The sequence below is a fragment of the Monodon monoceros genome, unplaced genomic scaffold (genome assembly GCF_005190385.1).
Source record: "Monodon monoceros isolate NGI ecotype Baffin Bay Population unplaced genomic scaffold, NGI_Narwhal_1 Super_Scaffold_21, whole genome shotgun sequence".
Lineage (NCBI taxonomy): Eukaryota > Metazoa > Chordata > Mammalia > Artiodactyla > Monodontidae > Monodon > Monodon monoceros.
In genome coordinates, this window is record NW_021703778.1 from 55,089,156 (window position 1) to 55,116,501 (window position 27,346).

The window sequence follows — 27,346 nt, forward strand, 5'->3', positions numbered from 1 at the left end:
GGCAGAACCATTCTGCCCAGGGCTTTAGTTGCTTAGAAAAGGTGATGATGTATCTGAAAAGTTGAGTTTCAGAAAGAAAGGAAAAAAGAGAAATCCCACTCCCTCACCTCCCCACACACACACATACTGGAAAGCAGACCTTCCTCCAGCTTATCCAAAGGTTCCTCAGCCATGCCAACTCAGGGACTCCTGCACTCGTGGGAAGGCAACACCACCTCTAAAGCACAGAAGAACTTCAGGCTTTGCTTCTGAAGTGGTGTCACAATATCTGTATTTTCCCTTTTTTCAAGGTTAGAAAGATCCTGAAGCTGTTAGGATTTTGAATTAAAGGCTAGACTTCAACATATTCTGTTGTTAGAAATAAAAACTAACCTCCAGCAATCCCAGGTAATAGTCTAGGTATGCTATCCCTTCAAAATCAACTGAGACTTGCAAATGAATGACTAGATATGGACAAGTATTTTTTTTTATGATATACCATACAAATACTGGAGAAAATTACGGACACCACCATCCAAGTCATTGAGATTATCACTAATTCTAGGTGGCAGGCCAATGCCCAGATACTTTCATGTGGAAGTCTCTCACATCTCCTCCCCATAGCCCTGTTCTGTTCTGCTCTCTAAAGTCTAGGAGTTCAATGTTGAAAGGAGTCTGGTTAGTCAAAGAAAATCTACAGAGTTTACCTTGATGATCCTTTTTGACCACCCACGGAAACCAAAGTTGTAATTTGCCAATTCTTGGCATCTGGAGCTCTTTAGGGCAAGCGTATTATGTTGAACCGCCTTAGGTCTGGTGCCGAGATGAACCTAAAGACATAAAAGACCTAAAAATATCACAACCCTACATAGAGACTCATTTTGGAAATACCTGAGATTTATCAATACCAATTTTACAGAGTGGTTGTGAAGATTAAGTAGGAAATTTTTAGCAATGAGTTCACAGTGATCCCTAAATAAATGTTATTTAGTATTTTTAAGTCAGTACTTTTCTGCATCATTTCCAGGACCCCTGATTAACCGGAAGGTTCCCTGACCTCTGGTGGTGAAAGTGATGATGAAAGAACAAAGGAAGCCCGGCAGAAGCCTATTATGGGGCTGGGGGTACGCAAAGGAAGTGAACTGTTTTACTCGTCTCATCCTGTAGCTCCTGCTTGAGAATATGACCTGAAGAGGAGACAAGATGGACCTGCCACTGAATTAGGACCTTAATCTGTAGCACCCCCTCCCCAAGTTACTAACCCCTCTTAGAAGAGGGAATACATATACCTCTATGAATGTTAATAAAGCAACCAAAAGAATTAGAGGTTCATCTGCATTAACAGGTTTCTTTGAGAGTGCAAATATTTCCATTCTTAACTCTCTAAAGAACTTACATATTACTGTGGAGTTTTTATATCACTAGTTCTTTCTTAAAGGTCCATTTCCATTTTGAACAGGGTGTAGTATATAAATATAGTCATAAAAATTCAAATAATACAAATAAAGTCAAAGCATTGTTAATTCTTTATTGATTTGTTTGTGCATCTTCCTCTGTCACTAGTTTATGAGCTCCTTAAATGCTTGAAGGAACCATATATTATTCTTTCCTTGTTACCAGAAACAAGCATAGATCTTGGCATACAATAGAGGAGTGATGGTCTGTTGACTGAGTAAAGGAATGAGTACATAAGAAAATGAAATTACTTTCTCCAACTGAAGCTGCCTGCTGGGAAGGACAAATGAAGATTAATTTTTAAATGTTGAGTGTCGCATGGGATGCTAGGCACTGTACGGTGACTCATAATGGATATGTCCTGGACAATTAGGAATCTTCAGAAGGGCTCTGAGCCCCTGGGTAGTAGAGACAGCTGACATATGGGATAAACTTGCCACAGTTCTTCCTGACAAACCTTTCCCTTCGTGCTACTGAGAAAAACTCAGATACGTTAGGCCTTTCCTTCATTTTATTTTAAGATGTTATTCTCTTTTCTGTATTTATAAAAAAACAGAGGGGAAGTAAGATAAGAAGTATGTATACCTGCCAATGAATAAAAGAACACATAATTGGAACTTCCGTGCTGGTGCAGTGGTTAAGACTCCATGCTCCCAATGCGGGGTCCTGGGTTCGATCCCTGGTCAGGGAACTAGGTCTCACATGTATGCTCCAACGAAGAGTTTGCACACCACATTTCAGGAGCCTGCGAGCCACAAAAAAAGGAGCCTGCCTACTGCAAATGGGGAGCCCACATGCCACAACTGGGGAGCCCTTGAGCCGCAACTAAGGAGCCCGCCTGCTGCAACTGAGACCCGGTGCAACCAAATAAATAAATAAAATTGAAAAAGAACGCATAAGTAAAGTAGGGAAAAATTTCGGGGTTGTGGGTAGTAAACTAAGGCTCTGCATTAAATAAAGAAATCTAATACGAATGCCCTTTCCTCTCAACTCTATAGTGACTTGGAGAACATTTTCTTCATTACTCTATCAGTGACGGGCTTTATGCTGTGAAAATCTCACAACCTACAATTATGGAATGGTCTTAATGTCCAATATAAGAAAAGAACTCATTACTCACAACTGATACCAAGTAACTGTTTCATACTCTTTCCAGGACCATCTGTAATATCTGAGTGGTTATGTGAAATGGTCGCAGGGTCTGCAAATTAAAGAATGTCTGACACAAAATCATTTCAATCCCAGGGAGTACTGCCAGGATTGAAGTACTGTCAGGGTGTTAAACAGATTACAGAGGTGGGAGGTAGTGTACCTGGAGTCCCATCTGAGGAGAGTTCTCAGATTCAATAAAGGTGAAATTAGTGAGTAAAGAAATATGGGTGAGAATAGGCAGCAAGGTCAGTAGGAAGTAGCCAGAACAAGAAGCCAATCAGAGAAGACACACAATTATAAAGAGAAAGGTCTGGGAAATCTAAGCCTCACTAACTTATTCAGAGGAATTGAAAAGGTCCTTGAAAAAGGAATGGTGGCTGAATGGAGGTACATAATGAAATGTTAATTCTGGGAAAGTAAAATTGAATGGCATGTTGATATGGAATAAGGTTTCTACAATGCATTAAAGAATATTTTAACCATTTTCTGGAATCTGAAGTGAGTTCTTAACAGGCAGTTTGAGAGTGATGATGATGATGAAGCCTCCTTTATGTTACATCTGACCAAAGTTTGTCAAGCTCGGGACTTCCCTGGTGGCACAATTGTTAAGAGTCCGCCTGCCAGTGCAGGGCACACGGGTTCGATCCCTGGTACTGGAAGATCCCACATGCCGCAGAGCAACTAAGCCCGTGTGCCACATCTACTGAGCCTGTGCTCTAGAGCCTGTGAGCCAAAACTACTGAAGCCTGCGTGCCTAGAAACCGTGCTCCGCAACAAGAGAAGCCATCGCGATGAGAAGCCCACGCACCGCAATGAAGAGCAACTCCCGCTCGCCGCAAATAGAGAAAGCCGGCACGCAGCAACAAGGCCCAATGAAGCCAGAAATAAATAAATTCATTAATTAAAAAAATTGTCAACCTCACACATTTAAAATCAACATGAAAGTAAATATAAGGAAGACTCTTTGAAGATTTCTTAAATTAAGGGGCAGCATAAAATGACACGGGGTTTAACATCGGTTAAGTTTGGGTTTGGCCTCTAGTTTCCACATTTACTGTCATGAACCTTAAGTAAGTCACTTAACCATCCTGAGTTCGAGTTTCTTCATCTAAAATAAAAGAAAGAAACAACTAGGGAACTAGGGGATCAGTGGAGCAGTGCATGTGAGAGCATTCTGTACACCACAGTGCTGTAGAAACGCTGGCCTTTTTTTTCCCCCCTGGGATCTTAGTTCCCAGACCAGGGATTGAACCCACGCCCTCAGCAGTGAAAGTGCACAGTCCTAACCACTGGACCACCAGGGAATTCCTGATGGCCTATTAGTTTTAAATTCAGCACTTCATCCCAGTAGAGCGAGGAATTCCACATTTGGACCCACCTTCACTGGAGATGTGTGAAAAAGCTGCTTCTGGTCACATGCCTTTTGGGCTCTGTGGGCATCCCTTGCTGAATAAAACTTGATGATGGCATAGAACCCAGGACCACCCACTGCTGCGTTTGGGAAGACTCAGACAGAATACAGAAGGCCAAACCGGGAGAAGACTGTGAACAGAGAATGCTCTAGGGTGGTCTCACACTAAGAAAGTGCAGTAAATTTCAGGCCCAGGAAACAAAACCGCCCATTCCCCTTATATTCCCCCAGCCCTTCGCCACAGGTAACCGTGGTGAGCCTGCTACTCCAAACACTTCTCATTTCATGAACAAGTTCCCTCTGAAATCCTAAGCTTTGAGAAGCATTAGGAGGCAATGCCTTCTGTTGGGAACTATGCCTCAAAAATCTATGGGGGCGAGGTGACTGCTCAGGTCGTCTCTAGAGCTAAGATTCCTCTCAGCGGAGACCACAGGCAGATGAGGTGCCGAAGCAGTACCCCAGGGCGCCCAGTTACTGGGGCGCGGGGCGGCTTCCTCCACCCCTCCCTCCACTCCGGCTCGTCTCACTTGCAAGGCCTCGGCCGTGGATCCAGAGCTCAGCTCCCACACCAGCAAGGTTTTGTCACCCCCGATGGGAACCGCAAAAGGTACCAAGTGCAGCATCCTAACATCACCGCACGTGCGCTGCTCGGGGCGCAAGAGGACTGCACCAGCGAACGGGCACCCGCGCTTTTTAAAAAGTTAGTGCCAATAAATCTAATATATAGAAAAATAGTTGAAAGCCCCTGAGTGTTTTGTGGATAGAAAAGCATGAGATTCAGAGCAAGTTCAGAGCTTGAGAGTCTAAGAATAAACTAGCTCTCCATTCCATTAGAAGGACTAGGTAGCAGCTTCTGGTTATGGAACCAGAAACTCTCAGGCTCCAAATAGGACATAAAACAGCATCACTTGTACTCTTTATAAAATTGCAGAAACAAACAAAATAAACAAAAATATATTTACACCTGTCCTATAAGACAAAGGGTACTTGAGACCTAATGTATATAAAATCAGTTTACAAACTGTGATGCACTATATCAATAAGTTCTCATTTGCAGAGAGCACAGCATAGGATATGAGGGCATTAATGTTAATTCCCTTCCCCCTTGGATTCCTTTCTCTTGTTCCTTTAACTATGCGGATCCGTTACATTATTAAGCTAACAATGTAACTGAGCTATTATTAGCTTAATAATGTAACCAAGAATCTGATTTTTAGCAAAGGGGTAGTTCTTAGAAACTTAGGGAGCTGGAACTCTGAATGAATGAATTAAAAGAACGCAGTTACATCATTAATTTTAAAATTTATCATCATTGATTAAAAATTAAAATTAAAATATTAAATTAAAAATTAAAAATTCATTATCCTGCAATTGAGACTCACCACAATGTGTTACGTCTGTCAGGCATTCACTGTCACAACGTAGCTTGAATGTCTTACAGACAACCTCAATGGTATTTTTAAATTGGCAGAGGAAGCAGGCAATACGGCCAGGCAAGATCCTATAAATGAAAACACAGGTAATTAAATTCGTGGTAAAGGAGTTACTTGAGAAGGTAGAAGAGGTAGGCCAAGGCCACCACAGACCAGTGCAAAAAGGAGTTCTTGGGGCATATGGACTGCAGAACTGGATAGGGGCCGGTTGGCCAATTGCTGCTCTTGACTGTTGGAAATAAATATAGAGGAGGAGAGAGGTGCCCAACAGAAGGATTAGGATGGCAGTAGGTATGGTATGCCTAGAAAAAAGGGAATAGGGATTAGAATTGGGTGACACTGATCTGTAGTTTAAATCCGAAGTATCTCCTTCCAACCCAAAAGCCTCACTTTGGGTTGAGAGTACACAGGAAGAAGGCAGACTTCTAAGAAGAGTCTGAATAAGACCGCACCTTCTGGAGTCCCTTTCTCAGGTCCTATTTATGAGTAGTAATATATTAGAAATTATTCTAGTAATAAAAAAGCATCCTGCGGTTAAACAATAACAGAGATTGCATTGGCCAAATCTGGACAAAAGGAACATTCCAAACAATAACATTATCATTATAATAAGGTATAACATAGTTAACTTAAAAAAAAGCACATGAGTTCATAATGATACTCAAAATGAAAAGTGGGGGAGCTCTTCTTTATAAAATAATGTCAACTAATAAATGCAAAAGGAATGATAGAATTAGGAAAGTGTCATTTTGCATCTATCAATGTAATAATCGATTCAGACAAGGATTATCATTGATGCACAGCTGGGTGAAGAGTTGTTTGAAAGTAGGATCTTTACTGATCCCAAAGTATCACCCCACATATGATTTATCAATTACCAAGGGGAAAAATAATTTTACAATGGAGAGATATGCAAGATACCACCTTAATCAAGTGATCAAACTTAGCACTGGGCCACCTGAAATGATGAAGTATGAAGAATACATCACCTACATAGTATTCTTCCCCAAAATATTTACTTTGAATCTAATGAGGAAATAGACAAATCCAGATTGTCAGGCAATTTACAAGGTAACTGGCTTAGACTCTTCAAAAATACCAATGTCATAAAAGACCAAAAAAAAAAAATTAGTAGGGAAATATTGTAGATTAAAGGAAACAAAGCTATGACACGCAATGCCTAATCTTTAATTGGACCCTGTATCAAAATAAAACAGACTTGAATGTTATTGGCTTCTGGCCAAGATGAAGTAACAAGGACCAATTTAACCTCCCACCGGAAACAATGAAATCATCAGACAGAACATATGAAACAACAGTTTTCAAGAACTGGACCTCAGGCAATAAAGTTCAGTGATCCCCAGGAGATGGGAAATAAATGAAGTGATCCCTATAACTGCCCTAACTTACTTCTCTGAGAGAGTTTCCAGGTCACGGTACAGGGAAAAGAAGGGCAGGCAGAGACTGGTGGATTCCCTGACTGAGGAAATGGAGCTGAGAGTCTGGGAAAATCAAGGTAACTAGAGTTCACAAAGCAGACTATCAGAGAGAAAAGAAGTGCACAGACAAAGAAGTCTGGAGATATGCAGAGGGATTTCTTGAGAATTCAACAAAGTATTTGTCAGTACATTTGTGTGAGGAATTACTTGATGCCAGGAAAAGAACCACATGAAAGGATTAATAATAAGAATATCTGGATATCACACAGGGTTGTAGGAATAGTACCTGTTCCTACAAGTCAAACTGGAAAACCTCATGATACTCAGAAAAGACTTGTCTCAATAGTTGCAAATAATGAGCTCCAGACTAAAGGCTACTTGGACTCCTACCCAACGAATCTTAAAAGCTAGACCTAAAAGAATAAAATTGTTTTGAGTAACTTAATTCCACCCAAAACAAAGTCTAAGCATTTTACAAGAATTTAAATATATATAGTACACAAGAAACAAAAACGCACAGTATCGGGGATCATATGAAATATTGGCAAGCATGCAAAGAAGTAGGAAAATATGCCCCATACTGAGGAGAAAAGGCAATCAATCAAAACTAACCCATAATCTATACAGATGTTAGAACTGGCAGAAAAGAACATTTTAAAAGTTTTCATACATGAAGAAAAGTTATTATAACTGCATTTCATATGTTCAAAAACCCAGACAAAACACTGAAAATGTTAAGTACAGGCACGGAAAATGTTAAGCAGTCCCAAATTGAGCTTCTAGCAATTAAAAACAATGGCTAAATGAAAAAGACATTGAATGAGGTTAATTGCAGATTAATTAGACTCTGCAGAAGAAAGGGTCAGTGAACATTAAGGTATAGTAATAGAAACTATCCAAAATGAAACAAAAAGAGTAACAAAACAAAACAACAAAAAAGAATACAGCATCAGTGAGCTGTGCAACAACTTCAAGTGGCCTAATACATGTGAACTTAGAGTCCATGAAGGAGAAGAGAAATACAAATGTTTGAAGAAATAATAGCCAAAATTTTTCCAAACTGGTAAACACTATAAAGCCACAAAGTCAAGAAGATCAATGAACTTTAAGCATAAGAAACATGGACAAAACTACACCAATGCACAAAAAATAATCGAATTGCCCAGAACCAGGAATAAAGAGAAAAATTTAAAAGCAGCCAGAGGAAGAACCTATACACTACATACAGAGGAACAAAGATATCAATGACAGCAGAATTTTTGTTGGAAACAATGTAAATGAGAACTCAGTGGAATAACATCTTTAAAGTAGTGAATTGAATTCTAGCAAGCTAGAATTCTATACCCAGATGTACCAAAACAAAAGCAAAATAAAGACTGTCTCAGACATACAAAAGCTGCAAGAATTCTTTACAAGTAGAATTTCACTATAAGAAATGTTAAAAGAAGTATTTTTAAGCAAAAGGAAAATGACACCAGATTGGAATATGGATCTACACAAAGATTAAGAATACTGGAATAGGGACTTCCCTGGTGGTTCAGTGGTTAACAACCTGCCTGCCAATGCAGGGGATATGGGTTCAATCCCTGGTCCGAGAAGATCCCACATGTCGCCGAGCAACTAAGCCCGTATGGCACAACTACTGAGCCTGCACTCTAGAGCCTGTGTGCCACGACTACTGAAGGCCACGCACCTAGAGCCTGTGCTCTGCAACAAGAGAAGTCATCCAATGAGAAGCCAATGCACTGCAACGAAGAGCAGCCCCTGCTTACCGCAACTAGAGAAAGCCCAGGCGAAGCAATAAAGACCCAACGCAGAAAAAATTAATTAAAAAAAATACTTAAAAAAAATTTTGAAAGGATTTTAGTCATTCAATATATGTCTCTGACCACAATGGAATTAAATCAGAAATTAACAAATCCGAAAAAGTTCCAAATATTTGGAAACTAAACAACACTCTTCTGAGTAACTTTGTGGTCAAAGAAGAAATCAAAAGGGAAATCAGAAACTATTTTGAACTCACTGAAACTGAAAACATAATATGTCAACATGTGGGTTATTGCTAATGCACTACTCAGCTTCCTCAACTTCCACCGTAAACTGGAAAAACCGAGAGCAAATTAATCACAGAGTAAGAGAAGAAAGAACACAATAAAGATCAAAGTAGAAATAAATAAAATGGAAAACAGAAAAATACTATTGATATTAAAAGGATAATAAGAGAATATATAGAATACTTTATGCCAATAAATTCAAGATGAAATGGACAAATTCCTTGAAACACATGCACTACCAAAGTTTATTCAAGAATACAGATATTAAAGAAATTTGGTGTGCAGTTTAAAACCTTCCAACAAAGAAAGCTTCAAGTCCAGGTGGCTTAGCTGATAAATTCTACTGAACATTTAAGGAATAAAATAATGCCAAGTCTACACAAACTCTACCAGAAAGTTGAAGAGAAGGGAATATTTCCCAACTTATTTATAAGGCCAACTTTCACCGTATCAAGATTAGACAATGACATTACAAGAGAACTACAGACCAATATCTCTCATGAACACAGAGGCAAAAAATCTTAACAAAATTTTAGCATATCAAATCCAATAATATATAAAAAGATGATACATCATGATCAAGTGGGGTTTATCTCAAGAATGAAAGGTTGGTTTAATATTTGAAAATCAATTTACCAACTTACTACACTAAAAAAGAAAAATCAGGACATCTCTGGTGGGGCAGTGGTTAAGAATCCACCTGCCACTGCAGGGGACATGAGTTTGACCCCTGGTCAGTGAAGATCCCACATGCCACGGAGCAACTAAGCCGGTGCACCAGAACTACTGAGCCTGAGCTCTAGAGCCCGTGAGTCACAACTACTGAGCCCATGTGCCACAACTAGTGAAGCCCGTGCACCTAGAGCCCATTCTCTGCAACAAGAGAAGCCACCGCAATGAGAAGCCTGCATACTGCAATGAAGAGTAGTCCCTGCTTGCCACAACTAGAGAAAGCCTGCGTGCAGGAATGGAGGCCCAATACAGCCCAAAAATAAATAAACAAATTAAGAAAACAAAAGAAGGGAAAAATCACATAATCATTGCAATAGATGCAGGAAAAGAATGAAAAAATCTAACATCCATTCCTGATTAAAGAAAAAAAACAGCCCTCAGCAGACGAGGAATGGAAGGAGACTTCCTCAACTTGATAAATGACTTCTACAAAAAACTTACCATCATATTTAATGGTGAAGGACAAAGAACTTGCTCGCCAGTATCAGGACAAAGGCAAGGATGTCTGCTCTCATTATTTCTATTTTACATTGCACTGAAGGTTCTAGCCAGTGCAATAGGGCAACAAAAAGAAAAGAGATATTCAGAGATAAACTAAACCTATGTTTATTTCCAGATAACATGACGATAGAGAAAACCTGATAGAATCTACAAAATTGCTACTGGAACTCATCAATGAGTTTCTCAAGTTTGCAGGGTACAAGATGAACATACAAAAAGATTAATTTATCTCAACAAACAATCAGAGATCAAAGTTTTAAAATACTACTTATAATAGAATCAAACATATAAAATATTTAGAATAAATCTGACAAAACATGTAAAAGACTTGCAAAGTGAAAACTGTAAAATATTGCTGGGGGAAATTAAGGAAGACCTAAATAAATGAAGAGATAAAATGTAATCATGGATCAGAAGATTCAATATTGTTAAGACATCATTTCTCCCCAAACTGATTTATAGATCAAAATACCAGTAGGCTTTTCTGTAGAAATTGAAAACCTAATTCTAAAATTCATGTGGAAATAAAATTTAGAATAACTAAAACAACGTTGAAAAAGAACAAAGTTGAAGAACTAACAGTAACTGATTTCAAGGTTTATGAAGTAACACTTTAAAGACATTGTGATAGTAGTATAAAGATAGACAAAAGGATCAAAGGAAGAGAATAGAATGTTCAGAAGTAGAGAGATGTGAACAACTGACTTTCAGGTTCAAAGGCATTTAAGTGGAGAGATGATAGTCTTTTCACCAAATAATGCTAGAACAATTGAATATACAGGTGCAAAAACCAAACAAAAAAAGAGAACTTCCATCCAAACCGTATACAGAAAGGAACTCAAATTGGTTCAAAGATCTAAATGTAAAACATAAAAGTATAAAACTTCTAGAACAAAACAGGTGAAAAATTTTATGACCTTGAGTTAGGCAAGATTTCTTAGATACAACACCAAAAGCATAATCCATGAAAGAAAAAAATAGATAAATTAGACACTATCTAAATTAAGAATTTCTGCCCTGCAAAAGACACTACTGAGAGAACAGAAAGATGAGTCACAGAATGGGAGAAAATACTTAGCAACTTACATATTGGATAAAGGAGTAATTTCCAGAATATATAAAGAACTCTCAAAACTCCAGAAAAATATAGATTAAAGATTCAAAGATATACAGATGGAAAATAAGCATATGAAAAGACGTTTGACATGATTAATCATTAGGGATGCTATAGTGAGATACAACTACACACCTATTAAACTATCTAAAATTAAAAATACTGAGCATAGCAAGTGCTGGCCGCAACGTGAAGAAAATGCAATTCTCATACACTGCTGGTAGAGATGTAAAATGATCAAACCACTATAGAAAACAGGTATTTTTTAAAAACTTAAACATACACTTACCAATGATCCAGCCATTCTACTTGCAGGTATTTGCCCAAGGGAAATGGAAGTATACATCCATACAAAGACTTGTACACAAATATTCATAGCAACTTTATCTGTAATAGGCAAAGTCTGAAACAACTCAAATGTTCATCAATGGTGAATAGATAAATTGTGGTTCATCAATATAATGCAATTCTATTCAGCAATAAACAGAAATGAATTACTGATATATACAACAATATGGATGAAAATTAAAATAATCATGCTGAGTTAGAAACCAGTTAGAAGAAAGTATACACTGTATGATTCCATCTACATACAATTCTAGAAAATGCAAACAGAAAGCAGAGCAATGGTTGCATGGTGATTGGGAAGGGCAGGAACAATGGGAAGGAAGAATTACAAAGAGACGTTAAGAAACTTTCTGAGGAGATGGACATTTTGATTTTGGTGATGTCTTCATGGTGTTTATATATGCGTGTGTGTGAACACAGATTATTGTATGTCAATTATACCTCAAAAAGCTGTTAAAAGAAATGATGTTATATGAGAGAGACAACTGGGGAAATCTGAATAGAAACTTTTTATAAGGTAATATCATTGTGTAGGAATTTAATTTCTTCAATACTGTGTGTTAACAGTATTGTAGTCACATAGGGAAATAATTTTTAATATCCAGAGAGGAAGGCATCTAGCTGACAAGAGAGGGATCGCAATTGTGGCAGATGCTGTTGGAGGCTGAGGAAGATGAGGCTAGAGCAGTGAACAATGTGTGATGGCGTGGTGAAGACACTGATTTGTCAGCTGACCTGACAAAGACGGTTGGAACAGACTGCTAAATACAGTGCCCTTTCTGCATACTAATCTCATGCAATCCCCTCACCTAGCCTTGGCATAACAGAAAGTTTCTATTAGCTTGCCATATTGGAGGGGGGATGGTACAGTTTAAGGTGCAGTAAGTTGTGTAATAAACTGTCCCAATAGGGTCCTACAGAAATAGTTTTTAAACTGCGAAGAAATGAAACTTGACCCTTCCCTCACAACATATATGAAAATTAACTCAAAATGAATCATAGACCTAAATGGAACTATACAACTTCTGGAAGGAAACATAGGAGAAAATCTTTGTGATTTTGGGTTAGACAATGGGGTCTCAGACAAAGATTTCTTAGATAAGACACAGAAAAGCACAAACCATCTAAGAAAAATTGCTAAGGGACTTCCCTGGTGGTTAAGGCTCTGAGTTCCCAATGCAGGGACCCGGGTTCGATCCCTGGTCAGGGAAGTAGTTCCCACATGCATGCCGCAACTAAGAGTTCGCATGCCACAACTAAGAAGCCCATGAGCCGCAACTAAGGAGTCCATCTGCCACAACTAAGACCCAGAACAGCCAAATAAATAAATATGAAAAACAAGAAAAATTGCTAAATTAGAGATCATCAAAAATTTAAAACTTCTACTCTTCAGAGACACTGTAATACAATGAAGATAAGTCACAATCTGGGAGAAGATATTTACTAAACACATATCTGAGAAAAAGGACTTGTTCCTTTGCTTTTTATATAAAGCACTCTTAAAACTCAATATAAATATCCAATTTAAAAATGGATTTGAACAGACACTTCTTTAAAAAGGTATTTGCACATCAATAGACACTCAACATCATCAGCTATTACAGAAATGCAAAATGTGGCAAAAACCACGAGATGCAACTACACACCTACGAGAAAGGCTAAATTTTTTTAAAAAAGAAATATAAGTATCAGGTGACGATGTGGAGCAACTGAAGCTCGCATAAACTGCTAGTGGGAAAGCAAAAAAGCACAGGCACTTTAGAAAACAGTTTAGCAGCTTCTTAAAAAGTTAAATATGCGCTTAGCATATGATGAAGCAATCCCACCCTTAAGTATTTTACCTCAAAGAAATGAAAACGTGTGCCCGCACAAAACATATGTTCACACACACGTGTGAGTGTTTTCAGAGGCTTTGTTCAAAACTGCCAAAAAACTAGAAAAAACTCAAATGTTCATCAGTCACTGAATGCGTAAACAAACTGTGTATCCACCCAACTAGAATACTGCTCAGCAATAAAAAGGAATGAAATACTGACAGGTGCAACAAAACAGATAAATCTCCAAAGAGACTGGCTAAGTGAAAGAAGCCAAAAACAAAAGGCTACATTCCACATGATTTGTTATAAGACTTTCTGGAAAAGGCAACATTACATGGACAAAAATCAGACTGGTTTTTGCCAGCGGCTGGTAGTGGGAGGAGGATGGATTGACTACAAAGGGACATGAGGGGTCTTTTGGGAGAGCAGAAATGTTCTTTACCTCAAATGTGGTGGTGGCTACAGAACTAACTATACGTTTGTCAAAACACATCACACTGTATATTTAAAAACAGTGAATTTTGTGAAATGAAAGTTGTACATGAGTAAACCTGACTTAAGAAAATAATAAAACAAACATAAAAAAAACAAATGAGTGAAAATAAACGTAAGAAAAATCAACTTACAGTTTTTCCCATTCAAGGGTCATCATGAGGATGCTTTCAATTGCTGTGACACTTGTGTTGTTCCCATGTCTCTGAAGGAGAAGCCCAAACATGCATGATATAAAACCCAAAGACAAAAATTCTACACTTAAAAAGATACTTAACGTGTGATTACTTCAATTCTGGCTTCTTACTTGCCATAGATGATAATTCCAAACAGCTCTTATTGAAGAAATTTAAATTTGCATCATCAAATGAATGACCTTGGTGCTGAACAGCACAATCATTGTTTATTATCCTACCTTCTCATTTTCAATTGCATCTACCTCTTGGATCACTCTTCTTTAAAAAAATAATGTACCCCTTATTCCTTTTTGCTTTCTGGGATAAATAATATTCCTACATGCATCTACATCTTCATAACTATATGTGTTCTTCAACACTGTCCTCATTCTCTGCTGGCTGTCTTACCCATATATGTTCTTTCTTAATCCTTTTCTTTGCCAATAACTCTTATTTTCAATAACCCAGTTAAAATCTAAATTATGACTTTTTAGCCAAAGTACTCAATCTTTGACGAAAGAAAGAAGGAGCAGAAATTATCTCATGAGCCATGAAACTGTTGCAATACTTACAAATATTTTAATGCTGCCAATGTAAAAAGATAAGAATCTTCAACTGCTGTCAAAGGATTACGATTGAGAATTCTGAAAAATGGAATGGAATTAAAATTATCTGCATTTTCAATTACTTCCATGAAAGCTTATATTCATTTTTTTTGGTATGGAACTTGAAGGTCAAAAAAAACACATTTTCTCACTTTACCTATAAATCACCATTAGAATTTGTAAAACACCCTTTCATTGGGAACGAGGCAGGTCTCTAGATGATAAAGTGGAGAAGAGAAACAAACAAAAAAATAGAAAAAAAGTGGCTAGCATAGAAAAAATATGCCAAAGAACTTTTCAGGCTCAAAACCCTCGAAGTGACTATACTGGTAGGAAGCCCTTGCTCTGTAATAAAGTACTATTTCTAGTGTCCTCCATAATTCAAGGTGATTTCTTTCATCTCTACAAATTTTTTGAAAATTTCATGATTTAAACTACCTAATTAAAGACAAAAATAGGTCTAATTCCTTGGTTCTGGAGCCAAAGAAGAGATAAATCCGAGAGGAACTGGTGAAAGCCATACTACCATCACATAGTCCATGTGTATTCTAGTATCATAGCCTTTGTTACTGTGTATGTAATGACTGTTTTACTTGTCAGTGTCCTAGATTGTCAGCAACTTCAGAGCAGGGACCACACTTTATTGTCACTATTTTAGTGTGCCTGACATAGTGGCTATATATTTACTAGGTATTTAATAAATCTTTGCTAAATAAATAAATAACATTTTTTTATACATCAATAAACTAAACAAATTAATTTTGGGGAACAAAATTTTATTCCAAAATGCTGGAATAGATTTTCTTCTTAGTTCTTTCTTTTTTTTTCTTCTTCCTTTGCTCTGTAAAACAAATAAGGGGAAAAAAACCCCAAAAGAAACAGGAAGAAAGAAAAGAATATATGACTTTAGGTTAACTCTACTCAAGAATTACTAGTGTACTTTTGCAGAATATTATAAAGATAATCATCAAAACTAATATATTTTGGGTTGCCAGGGATCTGTGATCAGCATTTAACATTTAATCCTCACAGTAACCTTATGTGATAGATATATTACCCCATTGTACAAATGAGGAAACAGAGGCACAGAGAAGTTACATAACTTGTCCTAAGTCATCAAGCTAGTAAGAAGCAGAGCTGGAATTTGAACTCAGTTCTGACTCTAAAGCCTGTGTTTAACATGAATGAAAAAAATAAAGGGGGGGTTTTAAAATATCTGTCATTTTAACCTTAATTTGGAGAGCACTAAATATAGAAATACCTTTTCAAACTTCATCTACCCATCTGGGAAAGCCTCTATGAGAATTATATTTTCTCTTTTTATTTATTTATTTATTTTTCTTTTTATTTATTTTTTCCTTCATCATCTCCCATAATAAATATTTAATTAGCCTATGGTCATTGAGACTTTAGAGATTTTAAAAAACATTGCAGGAAAATCAGTAATAAAATGATGGAGGAAGGACATCTAAAAATTCATCCCTCCATAGAAGCAACAATAACAATAACAACAACAACAAAACTGGCAAAAATGGTCAGAATCAACTTCTTCTGAACTCTGGAAATTTAACCAACAGGCTCGCAACACAGTGGGGAGCAATTTATTCAAGGAAAACAAATTAATTTCTGTAAGAACAATGAGGTCTGTGTTGCTTGAACTTGTCCTTGACCTTTGCTCTCCATGCCAGTGGTAGCCTTGAAAAACAGCCCACATCCCTGGTATCCGAAGGAGCAGCATGGTCTGGGAGGTCCTTCAAAAAGACTCATTCCCAAAGAACTGTCATTGTTTTACATGTCTGGTGGTCCCCTGGAAGACCTCACGTGAAAGGCTTGTCTTTGACCTGACCATGAGCAGTCTAGTAAGAAAAGCCTCTCCTCAGGTGGCATTTCGGAAAACATTTTGAAGCAAATATTTTAACATGGCACTTGCATGAGACAATGGATAACAGTATGGGGCAAAAAACAGCCCAACCGAACAGCTTAAAAACAAAAGCTGAGGAATGAGATGTCCACAGAGACTGAAATGTTCCAATGTATTCCTGGGAAACTGGAAGACCACAAGACATATTCCTGGGAATCTAGGAAAATAACTGTTAGCATTAATAAATGAATTCAGCGAGGTTTCAGGATATGATATCAATATTATTTCTAGGGCTTCCCTGGTGGCTCAGTGGTTGAGAGTCCGCCTGCCGATGCAGCGGACACAGGTTCGTGCCCTGGTACGGGAGGATCCCACATGCCGCGGGGCGGCTGGGCCTGTGAGCCATGGCCGCTGAGCCTGAACGTCCGGAGCCTGTGCTCCGCAACGGGTGAGGCCACAACAGTGAGAGGCAGCATACCACAAAAAAAAAAAAAAAAAAAAAAGATTTCTACACACCAGCAATGAGTAATCCAAAAGTGAAATTAAGAAAACAATTCCATGTGTAACAGCATCAAAACAAATAAAATACTTAGGGAAAAATTTAACCAAGTAAGTACAAGATTCGCACTGAAAAGTAAAAAACTGTTGAAAGACATTGAAGAAGATCTAAATAAATAAAAATACATGCTGGATTCATGGACTGGAAGATAGTCATATTAAAATGTCACTACTTCCCAAATCGACCCATGGTTACATTGCAAATCCTATCAAAATCCCAGCTGACCTCTTTCCAGAAATTGCCAAGCTAATTCTAAAATTCATATGGCAATTCAAGGAAACAGAATCACCAAAACAATGTTGGTAAACAAAGTGGGAGGACTCACACATCCTGGTTTCAAAACTCAGTTCAAAGCTACTGCAATCACAGTGTGGTACTGGAATAAGACAGGACATGTAAATCAATGGAACAGAAATGACAGTATAGAAATGAACCCTCATATTTACGGTCTATTGATTTTCAACAAGCATGCCAAAACAATTCAATGTGGTAAGAAGACTCTTTTCAAACGATGCTGGGACAACTGTACATCCACACACAAAATAATGAAGCTGCACTCCTACACTTCACACCATATATGAAAATTAACTCCAAATGGATCAAATATCCAAATGTAAAGAGCAAAGGCTATAAAACTCTTAAAAGAAAACACAGGAGTAGTCCTTACATTAGACAACAGTTTCTTAGATATAATACCCGAAGCACAAACAACCAAAGGAAAAATAGATGAATGGGATTTGATAAAAATTAAAAAGTTTGTGCTTCAAAGGACACTATCAAGAAAGTGAAAAAAACATATAGAATGGGAGAAAATACTACAGGTGGGAAGAATAAGATGCAGTGGGGAGAAGAAAATATAGTAGTTGCAAGGTGTGACAGTCTCAAAATTTTGAACTATTCCAAATAAAACAGCCACCCTAAATCATGGCAAAGGGCAGACCCAAGTTATTTTTGTTTTTAGCGTTTATGCCTTTCTAAATCTGAGAAGCTGCCAGGATTCTAGTACATAGCAAAAAGTGATGACAACACCCTGAAGTGTGTAAGCTTTTGTGTGTACATAGCTATCTAAAGGAAACCAACGCTAGTTGACTGGGGGAGCGTTAGGGCGGCTCTGTGACCACAGCTCAGTTTGCCTTCATAGTGTGGCCCCCCTCCCTCACTGATATTCTCCAAAATGGGGTAAATAATTTAATAGGGATAAGGCTTTGATTTTCCTCTTATTCTCTCTTGTTCTTGGTTCAATATTGGTGTACCACAGACAAGACAGCATGTGAATGCACTCTGTCTGGTTAAGTTATATAGCCTTTATACATCGTAGAGTCCTTCAGTTTCTAAAATCATGGAGCTTGTATTGTTAGAACCAATGAAGTGACTAAAAGAATTTTTAAAACTAAGCCATCGGTCTGGAACTGCCTAGGTGAATAAAGGAGAAACACTATAAAATCAGAAAGAAAAAGTATACTTAACATTTAGGATTATCAACCACTGCTCCTTTTCCATAATATATTTCATTCCTGATTTTATCTGAGAGAGATATGATTACTACCACCAGTCAAAAAGTGGTGCTTTAGTAATTAATAAACTCTTGGTTCATCTTTGAGGTAGATTTCGGATTTAAAATAGACTACCACACTGCTAACTACTTCACCTGATGTTTGTCAATAACATAGAAGCTTCATTCAAGAAACCTACTGACTTATAATTACCTGAAACCCGGTGATGAATCAAGGTTTTGTGGGGCCTGAACCTCATCTACTTTGGGAAATCCTATCTAATAAAAACATGCAAAGTTGTGAATACAAAAATCGCTAGGACCCCTCTCAAGACTTTGGAAGGGACCTATGCAAGTGAGGAGCCCTGAAGCCTAAGCTTCATTGAATTCATGATAAATCCACCTCAGTTGAGGCCCTTTTCCAAACTTATTTAATGCAGGCAACTTATAAACACCCCAATAATACGTCATTATAGGTAGTAAAATGACTTAACTCTCGAGGGTGGCATCTTCCCTTGGTGGCTTGCCTTTGGAAAGAGATGCAATAAAGTTTTTATCTCACCATGGCAAATGTTTCCTGAATCAAATTAGCTTTGTCTATTAGAAAGACTTAGCCCAAAACAAAGACTTACTATACTGTGACAGTCTTTTGAAAGTAACTGTGAATGAGTTTTAGGAGTACAGTACTAATTTATTTCCAACTCCAGATAGTTCTGATTCTTTCACTAACTTTTTCGGTCATTACAGAGGAAAACAAATTCAAAAGGAACAAGTTGGTGCCTCTTCCATTACAAATCTTTTCTAACCTACCACCCATTTTCTACTTCATCCACCCCCTCCCTCACCTTGTTACCCTGCTGCATAGATGCTAGAATGGCTCTCATCTATGTTTTCCCATCAACTTTCATCTTTCTCCTCCCAATATGAAAGCTTCTTGGGGACAATGTCCTTGCCCTATGTGTCTTTGTATCCCCAGCACGTAGTACACTCCTGACACACAGTGGGCATGGTACTCAGTGAATGTTTTTGAATGAATTCATTAATTTTTAAACTGTGATTGATTGATTGATTGATTTCCACAATATATTTTCCGGTGTTGCCACATAACTATAGTGAAACTCTGATTCTTATAAGGAACTCTTGGTGTTATAGGATGTTTAGGAAAGGTGGTGAGTTTAAGACCTTGTATTGACGCTACTAAAACCTCCTGGTGAAGGGACCTCATCAGCCTGCTCTCCGATGTGCTGGCAAAAGAAAAACTGACCCTTGGTGCTCTCTCCCCAAGGTAGGCATCAGCAAGGTAACAAGGGAAAGGAAGGAGGACACTAAAGATAGGCATCTGCAGGGATTTCTAATCCAGTTCCAGACACAGCCTCAACACCTTCATTAACCCAAAATGTGTGAACTGTGTGAAACTGGATTTCTGACCCACAAGACAGGTAAGAGAGTCTTTTCCAAAGCCAGGTGTAGAAGAGCTCTTTTTTGCCTTGAGTCTAAAATCGCCTTCGGTCCATTGAATGTACCCACTATCATTTCCTTGTGTCATGAGAAATCACAGAATTTTTGAGCTGAAGGGGTGTAAAACCCACACTTCTTATTGAAGAGTAGTCAGCAAAGAACGTATATTGTATTAGGCTACAGCAATGTATTTTCTTTATATTTTTCACACTACAGCTGAACACAAACAATGTCTTTTTCCATATCTCAAAGGTTCCTATTGGCCACAAACATTACACTTCAGAGATATATGCATTTTGAAAAATAATGTTCTGGGTGACTGGGGAATGCCCTGTGGTGTGTGTTCAGGAATTCTTTCTGCTTTACCATTTAAAAGAGCTAATAATGGTTGGGGAAGCACCCACACCTTTTGCTCCCTGAAGAATTTGGTGCTAAACTTAGGTCTTTGCAGCTCTGTGTTGCATACATTTTAAGCAGTTAGGAACTTTGCACATAAGCAGGAATCAAAGTTAAATTCAAAAGTGGAACTTCATGGGCCATTCGCATATTGGAGAGGCATCAGTGGGTTTCCATGACAATGCTAATTTGAGTGTTTTGGCTTGGTGCCTTTTATTGCCCGAGCCAAAGTTCAGTACTATGGAAAGCAGAGGGTTTCATATATGACTTAAACAAGTCTCTTGGCCTCTTTGTACCTAAGTTTCCTCATTTGAAATAAAATAAAAAATAAATGGCTCTCAAGACATCCTTACCAGAATTCATACTGGGCTTACACCCAGCTAACCAATAACTGTATCATGTTTTTATACACAGTTTTTTACATTTATTCATCTTCTATTTCACTTACTACTTGTGTAAAAACTTCATTCCATGCCAGGCCTGAAACGTTCCAAAGCTCAGTTCTGTGAGTAAACTGCAACCAAGACTTCTACAAAAAAAGACACAAGCAAAATAAAAATATATATACTTTCAGAATATTTATCCTTTGGCAATAATTCTAATTTATCTATGATGAAACATAACATCACTACTCCCTCCATGCACTAAAGAAATCTCACTGTGGAAGATATTATGATTTATACTTTCATGATTATATATGTGGTGCATTAGATATAAAATAGTAAATGCTCATTAAATACTGGTCTTAAGTGATCTTTATTTCTCTAGAAAGGCAGCACTATAGACATTTTCGGCTGGGTAATTCTTTGCTGTGGGAGGCTCTCCTGTACACTCTTGGATGTTTACTATCATCTCTGGCCTCTGTCCACTAGATGTCAGTAGCATATACAGATCTGACAAGCAAAAATGTCTCCAGACACTACTAAATGTCACCTGCGTGCAAAATCACCCTGGGTGAGAACCACTGCTCTATAATGATTCACTCTGATCTGTGTAATAATTCTCACACTAATCTTTGCTAGAGACAAAAAGGATTTGCTACAAAATTTTACTGGTAATTTTAATCATCTTTCAAAATGAGTAACAAATTAACTTTATAAAAAATTAAGCTTTATAAAAATTCCAAATATAATGAAGTTATATTTGTAACTTACATAAACTGCAAAAAAGGTAGTAGTTCTAATGTAATTTTTTCGACAGATGGTATTTTACTGCAGGAAAAATCTCTAGGAAAATTAAAAGGAATATATTGCTTCAATTTGCTATTAGATATCTAATTAGTAGGAATAACTAGTAGAGGTTAGCATGATAATAATAAATAAGCAGCTTTGGTCTAAACTCCAAACCTTAGGAATTACTATTTGAACCTTTCAGAGTTCCTAACCTTGCCTTCACCTCTCTTAAAAGTCTCACATTCAGGACCTTCATAAATTAAATATACAACTATAGATCCTGATAGATTTTGGAGGTAATCTTTCCTGAGAGAAGAAGCATTGATTAGAGTCCAGCTTTTGTGGTCTAATCAAATTCTAGATTATGAGCCCAAAGTTTTTATCTCTATATATCATTATAATTTCTTCTATTAAAAGAAATATTCTTATATTTACGCACTTCCCACTATAGTTCTGCTTTTCTACGCCAATTCATTACCAGAAGAAATAAAAGATAACCTTTCACACAACTTGAAAGGAAGTTATTCCTATCATTAATATGTCATGTTAATTCAGGATTACACTTTCTATCATTTTGACTTTTATTCGAAAATACCTACTCTTGACTATAGCTGACTATCTTACTTCCATTGATTCCAGCTTAGTCTCTCATTTCACCTGGATGGGTATAACTGTCTTCTGACTGGTGTTTCCATCTCTACCCTCTCCCTTTCTAAGCCATCCTCCACGCGATCCCCAGATTAACTCTCCGGAACTGGTTCTGAAATACCAGCATCACTTGTGAATTAATGAAGATACGAATACTCAGCCCTACTCTGGACCTCTTGAATCAGTAACTGTGGGGGTGGAGCTTGTGTTTTCACAAGCCCTCCAAGTGGTTGGTTCTCTTGCAGGCTAATGCTTGTCCTAAAGCACTGCTGTGGTAACATGCTAGCTTGGCATGGCCTCCAAAGCCCTAGATGATCTGGCTCTAATCCCCTACTCTTCCCACTTGTACTCTACAGGTACTCAGAGTATTTTTCCTGTGTTTTGCCTTTCTCCCACTTTCCTTTTGCAACCTTATTCTTCCCAAGATGTCTGTCATTGATACCCAATGGCCCTTCGAGGTCCCGTTTAAACAGCATTGCTCTAGTAACATCTTCCCTGATCCAATTTGAAGTCTTTTTTCCTTCTTTTGTGCTCCAGCACCAACTTGTAGCTCTCATTGCCCATATTCATTTCTTTCTTTAAATACAGCCCTTTATGCAACCCATTTCCTCTGAGTATAAACTCCTTCAAGGTATGGACTAGATCCTGCTTATGTGCATCGTCTATCATATTTAAAGCCAACACGTGGACATAAAGCAAACTCAAATATTTATAAAATCAACAAATAGCTGGGGAATGGATAGAAGGAGGAAATGACTGTTTTAAAAGAAATGTAGTTTTATTACTTCATGGTGCCTCCACAGCACTTTGTCATTATGGTTTGAGCTTATATGCTTATTTTGCCTATGAGATCATGAGTTGCTAAAAGGAATCCTGTCTTACCCATCTTCGTGTTTAAATTAAGCCTCTTGTTTTCATCATTTGTCTCTCTTGCTTGAAAACTTGCAGTGGCTCCCCATATCTTACAGCGGAACTTTCAAACCTGAATTGCCGATAGCCAAGGTTTTTCATAATCCTATCTTTCATTGTTACCTAACCCAATTATTGACAGCCAGACTAATCTATTAAATTCTGATCATCCCTGCAGTCACATCTTTGCCTAGACTCTACTGCCTATTATTTTTCTGACAAATCACAGCCAATCTTTAAGTCCCAGCTAAACACTGAGCTTATCCATGCAGCCTTCCATGACCTCCACACCCCTGTGATTACAGGTTCTGGTGAATTACACCACCTATCTGTATTTCTCTTCATACTTAATTATATATTACCTCCCTTTTAAGGCATATCCCCTTTCTTCCAACTTGTCATTGTCATTTCTGGAGACAATGCCATATACTTCCGTGGCTCCCAAAGTACTTAGCCCGGGGTTGGGCACAAATGGGTGCTACATATAGAAAGCCAGGGGACAAACTTGAGTTCTAGATATAACTGAGGGATTGAATAATAATAATAGCTACACTAAAATATATGCTAGGCACTGACAGAAGAGCTTTACCTATATTAACTCATCTAAATCTCCCAATGAGATTGGAGTCATTGGGAGATTGAGGAGTCATAGGAGTCATACTATGACATGATGACTACCATAATCCCCATTTTACAGATGAGGAAATTGAGTCATAAAGCTAATAAATGACAGACCTGGGTTCAAACCCAGGTAGTCTGGCTCCGGAATTTCTACTCTTAACCACTTTGTTGTATTACCACCAATGAGATGGGGAGAGGGACATGTTGCTGTAAACACGATGGAATAAAGATGAGAGAAGATTAGGTGTTAAGGAATTAAATAATGGGGTAAAAAATGGAGAAGGAAAAAATAAGGGCAATTAAAAATAAAAGACTGGAGGAGAGGGAAAAATGGTAAGGAGGAGAAGGAAGATAAGGAATCATTGACAAACAAAAGGTGAAAACAGAAAGTCAGTCAATGTGGATTGGGGAGAAAAGGAGGACCCAGGAAGACCTGAAGAAAGGCTGCCATGTCAGGCAGGATGCAGAGAACAAATGAGGAGAGGCGAATCTTACATGATGGTGAAGGTGCCATTGTAGGCGTTAGGCTCTGGCTCAGGCACTCTGTGGAGCTTCTGCTTTGGGCTAAGACCAACACACGCCAGCGTCTCATTTGTGCAGGTACACAGCTCACATATGCTGAAGTTTGTGGTGGCACTCTGTTCTGGCTGCTTCTTTTCTGGGGTATATTTTACACCAGAAAGGCCTGTGGATACTGAATACTGAGTCGAAGGAAAAAGAACTGTCTCAGATGCCCTTGGTTGCTGAGATATGTTAACTCCCAGGCCCACAGGTAGAACTGTGACTCGAGTCAGGTTTGGTTGTACAAGTGTCACCTCAGGGTGTTTTGGAGGGGAAGCTGTAGTCTGCTGTAGGGATGTACAATGTCCAGCCTCCATAGTGGATTCTGGAGTGGTGGTTTGCTCTAGGTCCACATAATGAACTCTGACGCTGGATGATGTTGAATGCTGACCTTGATCCTTACTTGGATTTGGAACTGTCACATCCTGTTGGAATGGAGATTGAAGTACAACATACTGAGGTGCCTCTGGAGGCTGAGTTGGGGTGTGCTGCATGATTGGAGAAGGTACAGTCTCCATAATGGATCCTGCAGTAATGGTAATTTCCACATCCATAGGTTGAATTGTGAGTTGAGTCAGGTTTCGCTGTGCAAGTGTCATCTCAGGGTGTTTTGGAGGGGGAGCTGTAGTCTGCTGCTGGGCTGCAGAATGTTCAGACTCTGTAGTAGGTTCTGGAGTTGTGTTAAGTTCCAGGTCCAAAGGTTTAACGGTGAAACTGGGTGATACTGGATGCTCAGCATGATCCTGATCTGGTGCTGGAACTGTCACTTTGGAGTACAATGGAGACTAAGCTACAACTTCCTTAATGAGCTCTGGAGGCTGAGCATGGGTCTGCTGCATGGTTGGAAAAGGATCAACCTCCAAAGTGGATTCCAGAGTTAACGTAAGTTCCAGGTCCAAAGGTTGAACTGTGACCTCAGTTAAGGTTGGATGCTGAGCCTGAACTTGCTCTGGATTTGGAAGTGTCACCTCGTGGTATGTTGGAGGATCTATAGTCTCCTGCAGGGGATTGGAATGTTCAGCCTCCATAGTAGGTTCTGGAGTTGTGGTAAGCCCCTGGTCTAAAGGTTGAACTGTGACACTGGGTGATGCTGGACGCTCAGTGTGATCCTGTTCTGGTGTTGGAACTATTGGGCTCTGATATACTGGAAGCTGAGCTACAGAAACCTCCTTAGGTGGTTCTGGAGGCTGTGTTAAGTTATCCTGCATGGTTGGAGAAGGTTCATCCTCCTTAGTGGGTTGTGCCCTTATGGTCAGTTCAAGGTCCAAAGGTTGAATTGTGACCTCTGTCAAGGTTGGATGCTGAGCCTAAACTTGCTCTGCATTTGGAAATGTCACCTCGGGCTATGTTGGAGGAAATGCAGTCTGCTGCAGGGCTGCAGAATATTCAGCCTCCGTTGTAGGTTCTGGAGCTGTGGGAAGACCCTGGTCCAAAGGATTAACTGTGACTCTGGGCAAGTTTAAATGCTGAGCTTGATCCTGTCCTAGTGTTGGAACTGTCATCTCATAATGCACTCGATGGAGTTTGTGCTACAACCTCCTTAGGTGGCGCTAGAGGCTGAGATGGGGCCTCCTGCTCAGCTGGAGAAGGTTCTGTCTCTTTAAGGGGTTCCAGAGGTAGGCCTGGGAACGCCTGTTGGACTGGAGAAGATTCCATGTTCTCAGGGGGCTGTAGAAGGTGAGGAGGGTCCCTTGAGGGACTGGAAATAGTTCCACCTTTGCAGGGAGTTCTGATGAATGAGCCTGTAGCTCCTGCTCTGCGGGAGAAGGTACCACCTCCTAAGGGGGCTACGGACATATAGCTGAGCTCCCCTGGGGAACCGGAGACTGAGCTGGGGCCTCGTCCTGGATTAAAGAAAGCTCTATCCCTCCAGGGGGATCTGGAGTCTGAGTAGGGTCCTCCTGCTGCACTGTAGGATGTTCAACCTCTTACTGGGCTCTAGAGTTAAGACAACCGCAGGATCCACGGGTTCAACTGTGATATTAGGCAACACTAGATGTTCAAGTTCACCTGGACCTAGAGGTGAGAATGTCACTTCATTATGTACTGAAGGTTGAGCTGCACCATCTATAGAGGCCCCTGGAGGCTGAGTTGGGTGCTGATGCTGGACTGGAGAAGGTCCAATCCACTCAGTGGGCTTTGGATGCTGAGCTGAGTGCTCCTGCTGGCTTGGAGAAGGGTCAGTTTCCTCAGGAAGCTCTTCAGGCTGCGTTGGGGCCCCCTGCTGAACTGGAGAAGGTTCAGCATTCTCAGAGGGGGTTGGATGCTGATCTGAAGATTCTTGCTGGACTAACAATGGTTCCAACTGCTCAGGGGACACTGTAGACTGAGCCGAGGTTTCTTGTTGGGGTGGAGAAGTTTCAACGTCATTAGTGGACGCTGAAGTTACGGTAAGTGCAAGATCCACAGGTTTAACAGTGACATCGGGCCGCTACAGAAGCTGAGCTTGATCCTGACCTAGAGGAGAAACTATTGTCACAGGATGCTCTGGAGAGAAAACTACAGTCACATTAGAGAGCTCTGGAGACTGAGTTGGAGAGGATTCCACCTCACCATGAGACTCTGGATGCTAAGCTGTGGCTTCCTGCTGAGGTGGAGAAGGTACGTCAGGAGCCTGTGAAAGCTGATCTGGAGTCTACTGCTGGCTTGTGGCAGGTATAACCTCTTCTCCACGATGCTCTGGATACTGAGCTGGGGTCTCCGCTTGTACTGAAGGTTTATTATATGTACTGTCTTCTAGAGTTTGGCTGGAGCCTCCTGCTGAACTGGCAAAAGTTCAACCTCCTCAGGTGGCTGTGAAGGCAGTGTGGGGGCCTCATGTTGCATTATAGAAAATTCTGCATTAGTAAGGGGCACTGAGGGCTGAGCTGAAGGCTTGCGCTGATTTGGAGAAGGTCCCACCTCTGGAGTGGGTTCTTTCGTTATGGTAAGCTCCACGTCTGCATGTTTGACAGTGACACT

General features: G+C 39.2%; 1 protein-coding gene and 1 pseudogene across 1 annotated transcript in view; both read right to left on the reverse strand.

Annotated features, from left to right (window-relative positions):
- The window catches only part of LOC114903826, a 57,517-nt pseudogene extending 52,897 nt beyond the window's left edge, over positions 1-4,620 (reverse strand).
- Positions 4,621-4,627: 7 nt separating this feature from the next.
- The window catches only part of LOC114903827 (leucine-rich repeat-containing protein 37A-like), a 39,400-nt gene continuing 16,681 nt past the window's right edge, over positions 4,628-27,346 (reverse strand). The window contains 9 exon segments of the mRNA XM_029237097.1: positions 4,628-4,686; positions 5,380-5,498; positions 14,062-14,110; positions 14,113-14,132; positions 14,676-14,747; positions 20,923-21,003; positions 21,629-21,700; positions 24,320-25,670; positions 26,318-26,764. Coding sequence (XP_029092930.1) covers positions 4,628-4,686; positions 5,380-5,498; positions 14,062-14,110; positions 14,113-14,132; positions 14,676-14,747; positions 20,923-21,003; positions 21,629-21,700; positions 24,320-25,670; positions 26,318-26,764 — 2,270 coding nt within the window.